At 47.3% G+C, this 16,766-nt stretch overlaps 1 protein-coding gene across 3 annotated transcripts in view; it reads right to left on the bottom strand.

Moving 5' to 3' along the window:
* The window catches only part of TRPV4 (transient receptor potential cation channel subfamily V member 4), an 848,481-nt gene that overhangs the window by 455,373 nt on the left and 376,342 nt on the right, over positions 1-16,766 (bottom strand). For all 3 annotated transcript variants that reach the window (XM_069619410.1, XM_069619409.1, XM_069619408.1), the window contains exon 3: positions 16,438-16,604. In XM_069619410.1, coding sequence (XP_069475511.1) covers positions 16,438-16,604 — 167 coding nt within the window. The remainder of the gene's footprint in view (positions 1-16,437; positions 16,605-16,766) is intronic.

Genomic DNA, 16,766 nt, shown 5'->3' with positions numbered 1-16,766 from the left:
CTGTGTACTGTACAGCCTCGGGAGACACCGCTCGGGCTAGCCAGTCATCTAAAAATGGATAAAGGTGATGGCCCTTCGCAGGGCTGCTACTGAGTTCATTACTCTTGTAAAGACCTTTGGAGCCAAGTTGAGGCCAAAAGGGAGGACCTTGCCTTGAAAATGAAAGCCCATGGTCCTGAACCTCAGGAAGGAATGATGGGGCTCCCAAATGGGGAAGTGCAGGTAAGTACCCTTCAGATCCAGGGAGCACATACAGTCTCCCCCACAAAGTGTCTGCGCAATTAGAGCTGGAAGTAACCATGTTGAACTTTTGAAGGGGTAGGGAAAGGTTCAAGGAAGAAAGGTCCAGTACAACTCTCAGGCCAGCCTGGTTCTTTTTCTGAATGGCGAATATTCGGGAATAGAAGCCTGAACCTCGTTGCGAAGATGGGATTTCCTCCACCGCCTGACTCATGATGAACGAGCGGCTTTCCGCCAAAAGAGTTGCCGTTCCGATCTGTGGGAGTGGAGGGTTGAAAAGAGGAAGTGGAGGGATCCGCAGTCGGAAGCCCGTGGAAACTACAGAGGATCCATGGGTCCGCGAACCTTGCCCTCCCGGAATGAAAGTGACGGGCAAGCCTGCCCCCCATAGGAGACTTGTGGATATGGATGATACTGTCACTACTTCTTACCCTCTGAGGCTGGTGCCTGGGACAGGGACTGGAAAAACACCTTGTGGGAGGATTTGCATTGCTTGCGCCTGTGCTGGCTAGGAGAACGGTCAGGCTATCTAGCGCGCCTCTCCTGACGGGATCTGTCAGAGCATTGGTGACTCTGGTTATAGGCCTTGGGCGCCGACGTTGTAAGGCCTTAGCTGTCTGAGAGCTATCATCTTTTTGTCCAATTCCTCATCCGTGGTTGAGTGGGACAAGTACCCCCCCCTCAAATGGCAAGCCTAGAATGCGCTCTTGCACATCAGAGTAAAACTTGCTCACCTTGAGCCAAGCTGTCCTCATATCTGTGGCGATACAAATCACTCTACCTGCAGTGTCGATGTGAGCGGCTGTGGATTCCATGAGGTCTTGGTCAACTAATTGGCCTCTGACAATCCGTCCCTGAAGCGCACCTGACTATGCACGGGGAACTGATAGGAAATCTGAAATCTCCCACCACAGGTTTTGATTCACTGCAGCCAGCATAGCGTCAGTATTGGCCTGGCGCAGATGGAGCGTGGCATTAGATTAAATCCTTTTGCCGTAGGATTCCAACAGCTTTTCCTCCTTCCCTAGGAGTGCTGTGGTAGGTGCAGACGAGGAAGACTGTGGCTTGGAGTTAAGGGAGGCCACAGCTATAACTAATGAATGCGGTTGAGGGTGCACTGCCCAAATGAAGGAGTCCCCCTCCGCCTGCCTATACTTGGCCTCGAGGAGTTTATTGGTAGGCTGCGTGGAGTGCAGCTTCACCCATCCCTTCTTGGAGAGGGCGTCTACGTCTTTCTGAAGCGGGATGCCCGTTCTTGTGACATGGCGAATGGTCAGCCCCTCAGCCAGAATCCCTGCTTCAGGTTGCTCAACGTGTGGTTGCAGAATACCGAGGTATTCTGCTACTCCCGCCAGCCTCTCATGGAAGGCCTTAGCTGGTCCTGGTTCTCGTCTGTGTCGCCCGCCATGTCCTACAGGTTTGGAGGTGCCGGAGGAGTGCTGGGTGCGGGCAGCTGTGGCATGCTGACTAGCAGAGCCGGGGGCTGCTGTGGAGGCTGCGCCGGAGGCAGAGCCACCGTGACTGGTGTGAGCAGAGGGATCAAGGGCTGAACCGGAGCCTGGGATGGTGCCAGCTGGAGCATGTCTTTGATGGGCCCCCCGAGTATGGTGCCCATCTGTGGTGATTTCATGAGGGTAAGGAACTTTTTTTGAAGAACCTATTCTCGCATGCGGGGCAAGGGCCTGAGGGCATAGGAGCTGGGCCCTGTGGTTGCTGAGGTCTTGACGGTCCTTGCCGCGCCACAAGCTGCGTACCGCCCCTGTGAAGGTGTGGTCGGGTATGATGTGGACCAGGTCACTGGAGTGGTGCAGTCTCACCTAGACTCCCATGCCTACTCTCCAGAAGGCGGTGGCTCCAGACGAGCTGCCATCTTGTCTGGCCTGGCGGCCATTTTATCATGCCCGCGCCATGGTGTCTGAAGAGATGGGCCCAGTCTTCACCTGCACGCTTAAAAGCAAAGCTCAAACCACCCCTGCATCTCAGTTATCGACCTGGAGGCAGAGTGCCCTCGGCCATGAGGCTGTGTCTAGTGCTGTGTCTAGGAGCCCACTGGGGCCTGAGCCCGGTAGTAGAGCAAAGCACGTCAGGGATGACCCCAGTAGCAGAGCTTTGTGGCCCTTCACAGGTGGAATCGGGAGGATCTAGCAACCCCTCGGCCATTAGCTCGGAGAGCCTTGGTCTCCTTGCAGGTCTTAGGACTTGGAAGGTCCCTCCCACTTGGGCGCTTCCCAGGGAAGGAGTCGCCCTTGCAGGGTGCAGAGGAAAACAGGGCACCTACCTTGGGCCTGGTCTTCCTCCACACTTCTCTTTATGTCCTCTGGATGTAATCTCTCGAACAGCTCCCTCCACCTGGCCAATGATTCTTGAGAACTTGTGTCAACGCGTTGCACGCAGAGCAGCTGTCCCAGCCGTGATTGGGGCCAAGGCACCTGGAACCCGTCATCATAGACATGTGCCAGGGAGGAGCGTGACACCAGAGGACAGTGACTTCTATGATAATTGTTAGGAGAGTAAATAAGTAGGAAAAAAACTGAAATCTTCGGGGGAAGAGTGTGTGGAATCACAAGGCCCTAGGCCTAACCCATGAACACTGGTGAAGTGGTCCGTTCCCATTGACGCAGAAAAGAGGACTGGGTAGTGGTGCCGGGGGCGGAGTCAGGGGAGCGCATGCTCCCAAGGCCGCGACCCTGCACGCATCTAAATTTAAAGGTAAAGACAATTTGTTCTGGTGAAAAAGGTTTGTTTCCCGTCGCTAACGAGGGACGCCCATACAGTATGGAGGAAAGGGGACGTGACGTAGGAGTATAACCTTTAACACGTGTGCTTAAAATCTACTTATTCTAATGAAGCTGGAAAAAACTAATGTGATAAAAATAAAGCAAAAGAAATCTATTATTTACTAAAACCAATGTTTATAAATTCAACTTCCAAATGTATCCATTAAAATGTCAAATCCACCTAGAACATTGATGACAAGATGCACCAATATGTAAATGAATGCAACTTTACCTAAAGATCAATTGCATCAATCACATCCTACAATCAAGCAGTGTCTCATACAAGCCTGGATTGTCAAGTGCCTACCTGAGACATAACCCGACGAAGGACAAAATCATTCTCTTACGAAATCTCACCAAACATGTCCAGTCACAGAAATGGAAGACAGAAATTAACATTGATGGAGTAACCTCAACTTTCACCCAGCCCAAAATCTCTCAACTTTACCATTGATGGGTTTTCTTGCCGATGTACGTTTTGAATGAGAAGTCACAAATAGCATGGTACCTGTTCAGGTTCTTCTGCAAAGTAAAGCTTTTTCAACCCTGTCCAGAGTTTCAGGACAATGTCCAAGCTCTGGTCATCTCCCACATTAAAGCCAGCAACGCCTCACTCGCCAAAGTGCCAGGTGGCACCTTGGCACCTCTGAAAGCTGCCCAGCACTTGTCATCCCATGACTAAGAAAATTCAACCACATTATTGTGGGCCTGAAGGAGATGCACTGGCTATCCCTCTCAAGCATGTATCTTGTCCAAGAAAGTGCTCGTCACCTACAAAGCAGTTACAACCAAAACAATACTTTACTGGACAGAGAGCACTTTTGACAAGACAATGAACCATCAGACACCACAACATTATAAGACTGGAAACAAACAACTTCAAGAGGGAAAACTAGAAAGTAAGCCTTTTCCAAATATGTACTCTCTCTGGAACAAGTATCCATTGCATATCAGATTGCCCCCTCGATTGTACACTTCAGAAATGTCCTGCAGAGCCTACTCTCAAAAGAACATCTCTCCAGTTACTGATGTCTCAACTCAACCCTACTTTTTCAACTCCTGAGCTTATTCCTCGACTCAACCCTCCCCATTTCTGGAACCTCTGCTACCACCACACCCTACCTCTAACCCATGGATGTGTCCCCTACTTACAGGGCTCCATTGCCTTCCATCTAGTGTCGCACTCTACATCACATACGTAAACATCAAATTAAATTAAGATAATTTGCACATTTGTCACTCACTTTGAAGACCTGGCTGGTTTTTACTATCGAGTGTTCAGAATAGCCCACTTATTAGTAACTAGGATCTCTGAATTATTCATAGGCCTCCGTAACCTCAAATTATAAATGTTTCAAAGCCTTCATCACAGTGCCACTGAGCATTATTGGCATGGGTCATCACCTCTCACATTCGAAGTTGGTTAATTTCTGCCAGTGCAGGCATCATGCGCTGCCACACTATTTGGAAGCCTGAAAGTAAGTGTGTGTGTGTGTGTGTGTGTGTGTGTGTGTGTGTGTGTGTGTGTGTGTGTGTGTGTGTGTGTGTGTGTGTGTGTGTGTGTGTGTGTGTGTGTGTGTGTGTGTGTGTGTGTGTGTGTGTGTGTGTGTGTGTGTGTGTGTGTGTGTGTGTGTGTGTGTGTGTGTGTGTGTGTGTGTGTGTGTGTGTGTGTGTGTGTGTGTGTGTGTGTGTGTGTGTGTGTGTGTGTGTGTGTGTGTGTGTGTGTGTGTGTGTGTGTGTGTGTGTGTGTGTGTGTGTGTGTGTGTGTGTGTGTGTGTGTGTGTGTGTGTGTGTGTGTGTGTGTGTGTGTGTGTGTGTGTGTGTGTGTGTGTGTGTGTGTGTGTGTGTGTGGTCATTTTCCCACTCCCTTCGCCACTCTGCTTCCCTCGATCACTTAAATTAGAATGTGGCACACACAGCATGCAGATAAATGTGGTGTTCCATTTCAGTTGAGACTTGGACTGAAGAGGCTCCTTACACCTGCTTCCATGGCTCGTTCCTCATCCACACAACAACTGGTGACAAACTTCTCTGGTCCTCAGAGGGAGCCACCTCGCCTGACGAACCTGTGCAGGTGCCTCCCACTTGCCTTCTTGGAACTCCTCATCCATAGGCACCCTCACCTTGCTCCACTAGAGACTGCAGTACGAGACGAACTGACAATGCTCTGAATGGAGGTAGGCAAGCTAGAGGACTGCGTCCAAGCACAACCAGTGCAGAAACCGTGCATGTGAGGTGCCCCCATAATGTTGTGGGTCATACACGCACACACCGACAGCTGTAGCCAATTTCAGAACCTCTCCCATCCATAACCAACGATCAACTTGGAACGTTTGAGCGGCTGGAGACTGCCATTGCGTGGTAGCGGTGTGCGGTGTGCGGTATAAATCAACATAACATGGACAGAGGGGAGTTCCCTAGCTTATCCCCTAGGGCTATTACCTCACTATACAAGACCAAGGAGAAGCTCCAACCGCACTTGTCTGACAGTACAAGAAGCACCTAGCTTCCTTCTTCACTGTCCAGCCGATGAAGAATCCATCAAATTGGCTTAAAATCGAGGAAACCTGCCATACCGTGGAAAATATGGAAGTCCGAGTTCCGTAACCACTTGCATGCAAAACAGAACGAAATTCATGTGGAACACAAATGTGCAGAAAGCATTTAAAACAAACAAAAACGGTATAATTAAAGCCTCCTTTCTTAAACAGTTCTAAATATTGGAGAAGACCATTACACTTGATGCAAGCAGCAAGGGCCGGGGTGTCGTTTCATCTCAACACCACCAGCAAGCTGAACGAATATTAAGTAGCCTTTGCATCCAGAGCCCTCAAACCCCCAAGACTCAATTACTCTACCATCCAAAGCTGTAGCCAGTCCATGCACTGTGAGACACTTTAGACACATTTTATGAGGGGTGCCCTTCAGGTTACGCACAAACCCCTCGTTCAAGTATTAGCAGCTGGGGTGGACATCATTTCTCCAAGATTAGCCACAATTTCGGCAAATCTACAGGATTACATTTATAAAATACAATACAAGCTAGGAATACAGAATGTACCCGGCGACTGGCTCTTGGGACGACCCCACGCCTGCTAGGGCCCCAGGTTAGAGGACTATATAGGAGCTTCAAATGATGCTGGCTGTCAATTAAAGGACGCAGAAGACCCACTCGAAAACATTCGTAACTACGTCGGTAAAGGTTGGCCGAAAGCCAACCTGTTGCTGGGCGAACACAAAGGCATATTGCAGAGTAGCCATGGAGTTATACACTGGGGCAGTTCTCTAGTGTTTGGGAATGGCCTAAAATCCCTCCCTAAGTCATTAGACGAACAACTTTGAGGAACGCACACAGGGGGCACCTGGGAGTCACCTTGACCAAGAAGCCAGTGAGGATTTTTAGTGGCCTGCAATTCACCTACAGAGGGAGAAAGGCCGTTGAGCGCCTGCCCCACCTGCAAAAATAACTACAAGAAATGTAAGACTTTCCTAGTCCCCTCACACATGTGCTTATTCCCAAATGGCCTTGGCAAAAAGTAGGCCTCAATATGGTAGGACTCTTCAACAGACTCCCTGCAGACAAAAGGTATTTGATTGGGCCAAGTGACTACTTCTCGAAGTGGCCAGGGGTGATGAAGTGTGATGATCAAATCAACACTTCTAAGCTCATCTCTTTCATAAAAAAACACATACTCCAAAAGGAAGGCAGACCAGAAACACTAGTCCCCAACAACGTGGTACAATTAACCTCATAGGAAATGAGAACCTTCCTTAGAGACCCAGGAATGGGACACTGCACAGTTGCTTAGCACCACCCTTTAATCTAATAGTGAAGGATTGCTTTTCGAAAGGCCAGTTCAATTGTTCCAATGTAGTAAAAGAAATGGGCAACACCATAGAGATGTGCTATGCCACACTCCTCCAGAGGAGTGGCCCTGTTTGATGCTACTTTTGGATAAAAGGCTTGCTCTTTAATTCGCCCACAGTGGTTAATAAGGGAGGCTAGACATGATACCTCATCAAAGGTTAGCTTCCAGAGTATTCGCGATACAGTTATGAGAAATCAGAGTGCAGTGTAATCATGGTTTGACAAGATCAAGATGGTCAAGGGGCTACATTTCCATGTGGGGCCAGTAGTAAAGATCAAATTATCCAGTTGTATGGTGAAAGGGTGGTTATGTTATGCTGACTTATACCGCACACTATACCATATGCATGGTCTCTAGGCATTCATGTGCCTCTGTAAGAAAGTGGGTCGTGTAGGTTAGTGAGGGAAGAGGGGATAGAGTTGAGGTTGTGCTCTTCTCTGTTGATTTTGTAGAACCAGGAGAAACTGGCATCTTTGTGTGTCAGCTTTCTAAGTGTGCTTGGGTTGAGCGCACTGGGGGTTACTGTGTCAGGAAGGGCAGTTGGTTCTTAAGGTGGGTTGTGTGTATGTACGAGGCGGGCCGGCCCCATTAATTTGTGTGAAGTATATGTGGGTATGCTGGAGAGGAGCAGGGATGGTTAGTTGTTGGTGTTGGAATGCAAGTGTAAAGGCCTAGTCAGGCAAAGAGATATTAGCAGGCATTCTGGTGCTAGCAGTTCTCGTTGGGCATGGCAGAATGCACATGTACCCATTTGTAGTTAGCTTTGACACATATTAAAAACACTATATAGCCATACTGAAAGAGCACCAATGTATTCACGTTGCAGAGGTTAAAGATAGGGTGATGTAGCTTGCATTTAGCAGTAGTGTATGGTGTTATGTTTTAAGGGACATTCAAGTAGGTAATGGACATAGGTAAGTGTATGAGATGGCGTCAGAGAAGTGTTGCATTAAAGGCAAGGTAAAGGGCTAAGATAGCAAAGAGTTCCGCCATGTTGGATTTTATGGCATGTTACAGGATACATTTTTGGAAGTAACAGAAATGGCTCATTGTGGAACTGTTTATTTATTGATAATTTTATTGTGCGCTTATACAGCAAGTAAATTCTGTTTCAAAGTGCCCACAGGACAGCAGGGAGGGAACAAGGGAATGAGACACATTAAAATGCATGCAAATATTAAATACAGTAGTGGGGGATACAAAAGGACGAACCTACCATGCCTTCTGAGTATTCACAACGTGCAAGTGCAGAAGGGAGGGAGCAGTGGGAGGTAGGTGCTGGGGTGCCCGTGCTTGTGGGTGAGCAACAGTTGAAGTGCAAGGTATGGCAAGTACGAGCCTCCAGGACGGAGGTTGTGCTGAGGATAGACAGAAGCTGGGGGCGATTTGGTGTGGGAGGTCAGGGCCCCATGGATGCATAAAGGCCCTGGACATCAATCAAGCAACTGTGAGATTAGCAGAGGGGAGAAGGGGGAAAAGGAGGTGGCAAAAAGGAAAATCTTGAGGAGCTTCTGGAATTTAAGGAAGTCCTGCTCAAGACACAGAGGGAGGGAGAGGCTGTTCCATAGAATGGAGCCAACTGAGGAAAGCGATCGACCTCCTGCCCTCTGTTTGGCGAAACGCTTTACACACAAAGAGTTGGTGTCAGAGCAACACAGAGGTCTAGAGGGAGAATATTTTGTAAGAGGGTTGCAGATAGTGTGGTCCCTGGCCCCAAGCCCCAGACAGGCTTGTGGATGATACAGAGGGACATGAATTTAATCCGTGAAGCAACCGGGAGCCAGTGGAGACTTTTTAGGGCAGTTGAAATGCGGTCCCTGGGGTCAAGGCCAAGGAGAAGTCTCACTGCCCTATTCTGGATTAGCTGGAAAGTTTGCAGAGTGGAAGAAGGAAGATTCAGGAGGAGGCTATTGGAATAGTCAAGCCTAGAGAGAACCAGGGCTCGGGTAACATTGAGCTACCGAAGGGAAGGTGAGAAAAAGTAGAATTCCTTTGAGAAGGAAGAGCTGTAAGTGGGACTTCTTGGCAATTTCCTGAGTGTGAGGGAGGAAGGAGAGAGAGGAGTCGAAGATGGCTCCATGGTTTCTGGATTCAGAAGACAGAGCAGGGGGAGAGCCCATGGAGAAAGGCCAGAGTGAAGGGAAGAATGCAGGAGCAGGGATCCCAATGGGAAGGAACTCAGTTTTGCTGGCATTGAGGCAGAGATCATTGGAGGTGCACCAGGCCTGGGTGGCAGATAGGCAGTCAGCGATGATAGAAGGTGCAAGAGGGTCAGCAGGAAGTTTGAAAAAGAGTTGTGTGTCGTATGCATAGCACTGGAAGTTGGGGGAGAAGGCGTGGATGTGTCTGTGACTCTGTCCAGTTAATTCTGAGATACGTCCCCCTTCCTTCCCCCCCACAAAGAAGTTATGATGTCAAGGTCACAGGTAGCTGCGCGATTTTGACTACAGGTAAGTGAGTCAAGCTGCAGAGCTCGTAGGAGCTGGGACAGGAATGTTGGGTCCAGGGAGGAAGGGTAGAGATGCACTCTTTGAAAGTTAAATTCATGTGAGCAGGGCATGGTGTTCTCTGATGCCAAGAGTCCTGGTGAAGATTTAGAGCACTACTGCCCTCACCTGAAGACCGGTTATCCTATTTTAACTGCAGGTGCTGCACCTCTAGGGACAAATAAATAAATGGAATTCAGACACAAGAGTGGTGCCCCGATCACGTCATATATGGGCTTCTGGAATCTGAAATTGATAAGGGAGACCGGGGGGGACTTACTTCGGCTGTACCGTAATTTGGGACAGGAGGCACAGATGGGAGGCCAATGAATGTATCTACAAAGGTTGGGGAGCTGGTTGTGCGTGCCAAAGTGTCTGGTATAATGAGAAGGGCCACTGTATTATCAAAGCAGAGTTGACCTCGCTATTTACACTTTGGTCAGGATCCGATGGAGGGGTGCACATCACGCGATGGTCAAGAATGTTCTACTCGTTAAAGAAATGTGTTATGGTAACAATGTACTTGGTAGTTAATCAACTCCTAAGTTTCATAGTGAAGATATAGTCAGTCACATGTTAAGGGGAATGTGTCTAGATAATGCGTGACCAAATGAACTATAGAGGATCATTAGAATTGTGTAAAGGTGTTAGCCAATGGGGAGTGCGGGATCATGTGGTAATCTTTTTTATGCATAGTTGTGGTTTTCCGCTATAAAAGATGTAACTTCTATGGGCGGGGCAAGCTCATGTTAGTTCGTTCTACATGAACGTCCAATACTTTTGGATGTAATAAAAAACGTTGTCTTCCTTGCAAAAGGTGCATCTATGATTTGGCCTATTTGGGATTGTTTTTGGGTCACACACCCTACATTGGTTAGTACTGCAGGTTTGTTTTATTGTTGGTTCCAGAATCCGTACTGTCTTTTGGTTATCTCGGATCCCTGGTGATATTGCTGGCAGTAGCCGCTTTATGATAATCACAGTGAGGTGAATAACCAGGTTTTCAGTCATATTCTGAAGGTGATGTGGTCTTCTGTCATTCTTATTTCCCTCGGGACTGAATTTCATAGATTGGCAATTAGATGTGAGAATGCGGTTCCACCGTATTTCCTTTTTTGTAAGGTTTCATTTCGATTTGGAGGTCGGCGCTTGATCTTGGGTTCCTTCCTGGTTGGTAGCAGTTGATCTCAGCTTGGAGGAATTCATCTCCTTGTCCGTGTAGTGATTTGTGGGCGAAGCAGAGAGCTTTGAAGTCACTGTTTGGTCAGGTTTAGCTTGAGGTTGTTGGTTGTCATCCAGCTGTACATGTCAGTGATGCATTTGTTGAGGGTGTGGTTTGGGTCTTGGGTAGAGGATATTTTGAGGAGTTGGGTATCATCTGTGTAGTGGTAGGTGGTCAGTCCGTGGTTTCGAATGATCATTAAGGGGGACATGTAAAGGTTGAAGAGGAGTGGGGAGAGGCTACAGCCTTGTGGTATGACACAGGAGATGGTTTTGGTGTTAGAAATAAACAGTGGTAGCCAAGTTCTTTTAGTTTGGTTACTGAGGAAAGATTTTAGCCACTGTAAAGCTAAGTCTTTTATAGGAGTGCTGATTCTGTTCCTCTCATGGGTCTGAAGCCAATGTGCGAGTGGTCAAGTATTCCACTGGTTTCTTCGTGATCGAGTAAGATTTTCATACGTGGTTCTCCAGTAGCTTCACCGGGTAAGGTAGATTCACTATAGGTCTGTAGTTGGGGGATGGGGGGGGGGATCTTCTGTGCTTCTCGTTTCGTTTTTTAGGAGTGGTTTGATGTAAGCGGATTTGAAATATTTAGGAACTATTGCTGTGTTTGGGAATAGGTTCATCAGTCGCCGGAAGTAAGATGCTGAGGTGCAGTGGTTGAGGATTTGTTTGTAGATGCCTGGTGGGCATGAATCGCTGGGGGATCTGGCGAAGTTGGTGTCATTTAATAGTGCGGTAAAAGCTTCTTCATTTATGGGTTCAAATCAGTCAAGTGTCTCTGCAGTTGGTGGCACGCTGGTTATTGGTGGAGATTCAGTATTTGTGTTTATTTATTGTAAGGCTTGCTTCAATTCTATTTTTGTTCTTAGGTGGATTGCAATGTTGTCACATAGTGATTGTGATGATATGATGCCTTTGTTGCAGGATGTTTTTTTTTAATGATTTTGAAAGGTTTTTTGAGGGTGTGTTGCCAATTGGATTCTTGTGGCATAGTTTTTATTTTTGCTTTGAAGACTGCTGATTTGTACTCTGAGTTGCCGTTGGTAATCTATTTTGTCCGATTGATTGTAATGGTTTCTCCATAGTTTTTCCAATTTGTTCCCTCAGTGGCTAATTAGCTGATGCGGATTGGTCTAGGGCTGGGGTGCACAACATACGGCCCGCAGGCCAAATGTGGCCCTCCAAGAGCGTTTACTTTTGTAATGAGATACGGCCCACTTCAAGCAGTAAGCCACATTTCATTACATAAATAAACAAACTGCTTGCCCGGGACCATCGCTGGCTCTCCATTTTCTCAGTAAACACATGCCTCATAATACATAAGTGTGTGCTGAGCCAATACAGGGCCAGCAAAGTGCGTAAAGAGGCTTGAAGGAGGAGCAGTGGTCGTGCAAAGCAGACCAGACAAGCAGGGGACTGAAGTCCCACTGAACCACTCCTGCAGATCAGAGCAGCGCAGCCGGGAGGGTGTGCATGAACTGTAGCAGACCTGCACCAGGTGGAAGAACTCTTGCGGGAGAAAATTGAAGACAGCAAGGGGGTGCCGGTGGCACCAAGAGTTAGGTGGGAGCCGTACCTCAGCCCTTCAAGCAAAATTCTCCCAGACTCCTTAGGAGAGAGAGGAAGAGAACGAGTGGGAAAAAGAAAGAGAGAATGCATTTTATAAATTAGGATTTCGCTTATAAAAGCGTTTCACGAAACATTATTTGAAACCACAATATTTCTCAAAGTAACAAACATTTTTCATAAATACGTGTACACATTAAAACCACACAAGTTAGCACTAAGCAAGAATTAATTTAACCAACTCTAAAACAGCAATATTGCAGTCTGGCAGGCTGCCATGATTCTAAACCAGAGTTGATCAGGATCCACACCATAATCTTGCAATACAAATGTGCCTAACCAATGTCGCTGAAGTGGCAATAATGCTTCACATTCAACAACCAGATGTTTAAGAATCTCACTGAGGGTTTTACAAAATAGACAGATGCCATCATTTCTGGAGATCCTGCTTCCTGCCCCACTGACTTTCTTGGTTAAAAATAAATTCAATCTTAACCTAATAAAATAATTTCTACAAGTATGTGATGGGTGATGAAGCAAACAAGGAGAGAACACTGACAAAGATTTTACATCCTATTGTGAATGGTAAGAGAGATACAGAAAAGGACAACAAAGAGATGGGGAGTGTTAAGGAAAAGCGAGCGAGAGAGGGAAAGAAATAGATCAAGCAAGGCATAAGAGTGAGCGAGTGGTACAGAGAAGAGAAGGAGGAGATGAAATGACAGAAAAAGACAGAAATATTGGAGAGCGAAAGAGAATGAATAAGAAGGAAAGCTTTTGAAAGAGTGGCAGAAATAGTAACAGGAGGACAAGACAGAGAGAAAAGGGGGAGAAAAAGAAAGGCAGAAAGAGAGAGACGGACAGAAATAGTAGCATAGGGCAAGAAAGAGGAAGAGGGGAGAGGGAAGAGGAGGGGAGAGAAAGAAAGAGAAAGCAACAGAAATAATAGACAGAGGAAGAGTGGAGAGAAAGAGGGAGGAAGAGACAGACAAGGAGAGAGAGACTGTGAATGTGGCATTGAACAACAGCTAAAGATAAATGTACAAAGAAGGTAACAACATGGAAACACTGTTAATTTGGGCGAAATAAATGGTACTGAATGAAAGTTGCAGCCCTCAGCACTTGGAAATTAAGTGTTCATCTGCTGCTGATAAACCTAACATGGGTGAGATTGGGGGATTACTTACCAGTATTCTTCATTACTCCTAGTCTTCCTCATTACAGTACTTACTCTCTGAGGCCACCGCCTTCATGACCAGAACGCTTTTTCTATTTCTTTTTCATTTTCCTTGGTTCGCACCCTTACTCATGTAATGGGATCATCTCTCCCCTGCTCCACGCCACGTATTAGTAGTCCGATCCGCTGTAGGCAGCTTCAAAGATAAATTTGGCCCTATGTGGAAACCAGTTGTGCACCCCTGACTGTGTGTGATCCAGACATCCAGATTTCTGTCCGCTAAGTCAGGCGTCATTTTGTTTAGTTTAGCAATGTTTGGTTTAGTTGTTTCCAGCAGTTCTATCAAGTATTCCCAGTGAAGCCTCTGCCAGTTTCTTTTGTTAGTAGCGTGCAGTATTGCGTTTCCGGCATTGTGCGGGTTGGGCGTTTAGTGATCACTCCATATCATCGTTACTGGTGGGGTGGTGGTAGAGAGTCCGTCTCTGCAGAAGATTGCGTCCAGGGTGTGTCCCGCACTGTGGGTGGCTCCGTTCAATATTTGCTTGAAGTGGAGTGTTTCTAGAACTATTTCCATCAAGACAGTCAGCCAGCAACATTTCCATGTGGGGCCAGTAATAAGGCTCAAATTACCCAGTTATATGGAGAAATATGGGGGGGAAGTGGGGTCCTGGTACGGTCTTCCAATCCGGGTACAAGTGTTCAGCAATGTCATGCACATTGCAGATGGCAAGGTATGGAATGCCGAAGGTGCAGCCTACAAAAACGGATCCCGATTCAGTGGTTCCCAAAATGTTTCACAATAGAGAAGCTTGTACAAGGAATAGGGAGAACCGAGAGATGCAGAAATGTCAGGTGCTGGAGCAGATATCCTGGAGAGTAGGGCAGGGCTTTAAGTGGGCCGGACCTGCCGGGACTGGGCGCCAGCAGGCTCTGAAATCTTGTTTTGAGCCGGGGCCCACTAATCTCCCCTGGCAGCCCCGGCCACTGCACGAAAAGTTATTTTTTTTGAGACCTTGAAGCTCTCGCTCGTGTGCGACAGCTTCAGGCTTCAGAAAAAAATGACCTTCAGCCATAATGGTGGCGTCGCTCCAGCGAGGCATCCCGTTAAGCAAGAGATGCCCGTGGGCCGGCGCCATCATTATGGAGAAAACGTGAGGCCGCTGGAAGCAGAGGCCTTGTTTCCTAAATCCTGAATCTCCTGCGCATTCGCGTGAGTTTGTCTTTAGGAAAAAAGGCCTCCGCGTCCAACGGCCTTACTCTTTCAGCCTTAATGGTGACGCTGCCCATCACCTGATGGTGTGGGCGAGCGCCACCATTAAGGCTGAATAGGCAAGGCGCTATCCTCTGCCAGGCAAGCCAATAGAAAATAAATGTAGAGATCAGCACCCACTCCCCTATAGGGAGAGGATGCTGATCTCTACAAAAGGCTGCCTGGCAGGGTGCCAGTAGCCCATTGAGCCGGGACTCATCAGGGGGCATGGCCTAATGGGTCAGCAGGACCCCCGCCATTAGGCCACGCCCCCGTAATGAGCCCTGGCTCATTTTGTAGCGCCACGTAAGGCACTAGAGTAGGGTATAGCTGGAACAAGTCTTCCATCTGTCTGGCACTAACCCCCAGCCCCCACCAAGCAGCCCAAAACAAGGACCCAGATGGCGAAAAGTCAACATTCTGTAAATAATAGGGTGAAAACAAGATCTCGAAGCTCCAAAATTCCCATACAGTACAGGGATTAGCTATAGGTGGGATAACACCTGCCTGGAAGCCATTGTAGGATGATTTGTCTCACTGTGTCACTCAGTCACAGCCAACTACTATTGCCCAACTATTTTGTCCACGTGGTTTGGCAAATGTTCTCATTTTACTATAGAAGAAAGAGGATGTGTTACATCAATAGTGTGTGTAGGTAGTCCTTGCTCTCTTCCTTCCCCGCCCTCCCACCCACAATCCCTTAGGTTAGAATGCCGAGTGCACTGCACATGGATGAAAGTTCTGTTTCCTTTCAGTTGAGGTTGGGACTGGAGAGGTACAGGGTTGAGTGACTCCTGAACAAACCTCTCCTCTCGCTACCTGCTGCTACCTCGTCTCATTCATCATCTTTTTTGGAAAAGCCTTCTAGCCTGATGAACGGGCAAAGGGGCATAGACAAAGCACGTGGTACAGTACTGGTCAGAAGCACGATGATTGCCACTTGCCAGTGTTGTAACGACACACATGTAGGAACCTTGTCTGTTTGGGTTTCATTGAGGCTTTCGCGTAGAGTGTGTGGAAAGTAAAATAAGTCATATTGTTTGGGGTCTTGCTTAAGCAAAAAGTGGCAAATCAAGGGACTAGAGAGGCAGCGAGGCAGACCCCTTTTAACACACTATCATTATCATTCCAATTATTATTACTTATAAAGGTATTCATATAGCGCTTCATGCCAGACTCCTCCATCTTGTAAGCTCTCAAATGGGGCTGAACCCCGTGTTGGACGGCAGCGCCCCATTTCCAAGAGGAACGGGCTGCCCGCGTTATCCACCCAATGGAAATATGTGGCAGAACAATAATTTGTGAAAAACGGATATCATAAAGAGAGGATGTTGCAGGTGTAGGACATAGCGCGGTTTCTTAAATATTCCCATGTAACAAATCCCTTCTGTCTGTGTGTGTGTGTGTATGTCCTATGCACGAGGACACTGTGGTTGCTGTGGGACCACACACACAACACTTGTTTGTCCGTTGGAATTCTTACAAGGAGTGCTGCTTTTGGCAGTGAGTTTTTATAAATATCCTCAAATAAAATATAGCCAAATCTTGAGTTATAGGTAGTGAAAGGCAGGAATGCAAAAGTGTACCTAAAATGAAAGCATTCAAAGGCAGTCACATGGGCATTACTCGCGCGCATGTCTAACCAACGATATTCCAAATAGAGCATGGCACAATAAAATATACTTTCGTTATTTCCAACCCTAACCAATGCCTCATACACATGGGGAAATGAATGCTTCATTTGCCAGAATAGTGTCAAACGTATTAATTATTGAGTGTGAGCTTAAAAGTTCGCACAGACACAACCGTCATTGCGCTCACGGTTGCGGAACCGTGACTCACAACTCACCTCGAAAATCCTCGTCCGTCAGGCGTTTCTTCTGCGTCAACAGGTAAGTAAGCAGTCCGTCCAGGTCTGACGTCGACCCCCGCGACACGACGTCAAAGAGGATGTGCCGGTTGAACACCTTGATGACGAGAGGCGGGTCTGGCGCTTGTGCTTTTGGACTCTGTTTGCTGCAAAAGGTTGAGTGTTATATGTTAAAGGACTAGTTTCAGGTCTTGAAATTAGTGGTCTTTTCATCACCCAAACCAACCCCACACCCTTCTCATCCATCCATGTTTTTTCCACTTCATGCTTTCTCTATCGTTTTTCCTGTTTACTTTTAAATTGTACTT

Source organism: Ambystoma mexicanum, chromosome 10 (genome assembly GCF_040938575.1).
Source record: "Ambystoma mexicanum isolate Mex_15411 chromosome 10, UKY_AmexF1_1, whole genome shotgun sequence".
NCBI classification, from domain to species: Eukaryota; Metazoa; Chordata; class Amphibia; order Caudata; family Ambystomatidae; genus Ambystoma; species Ambystoma mexicanum.
The sequence above is the reverse complement of the archived record's forward strand: the minus strand, read 5'-3'. Positions and strand labels throughout refer to the sequence as shown.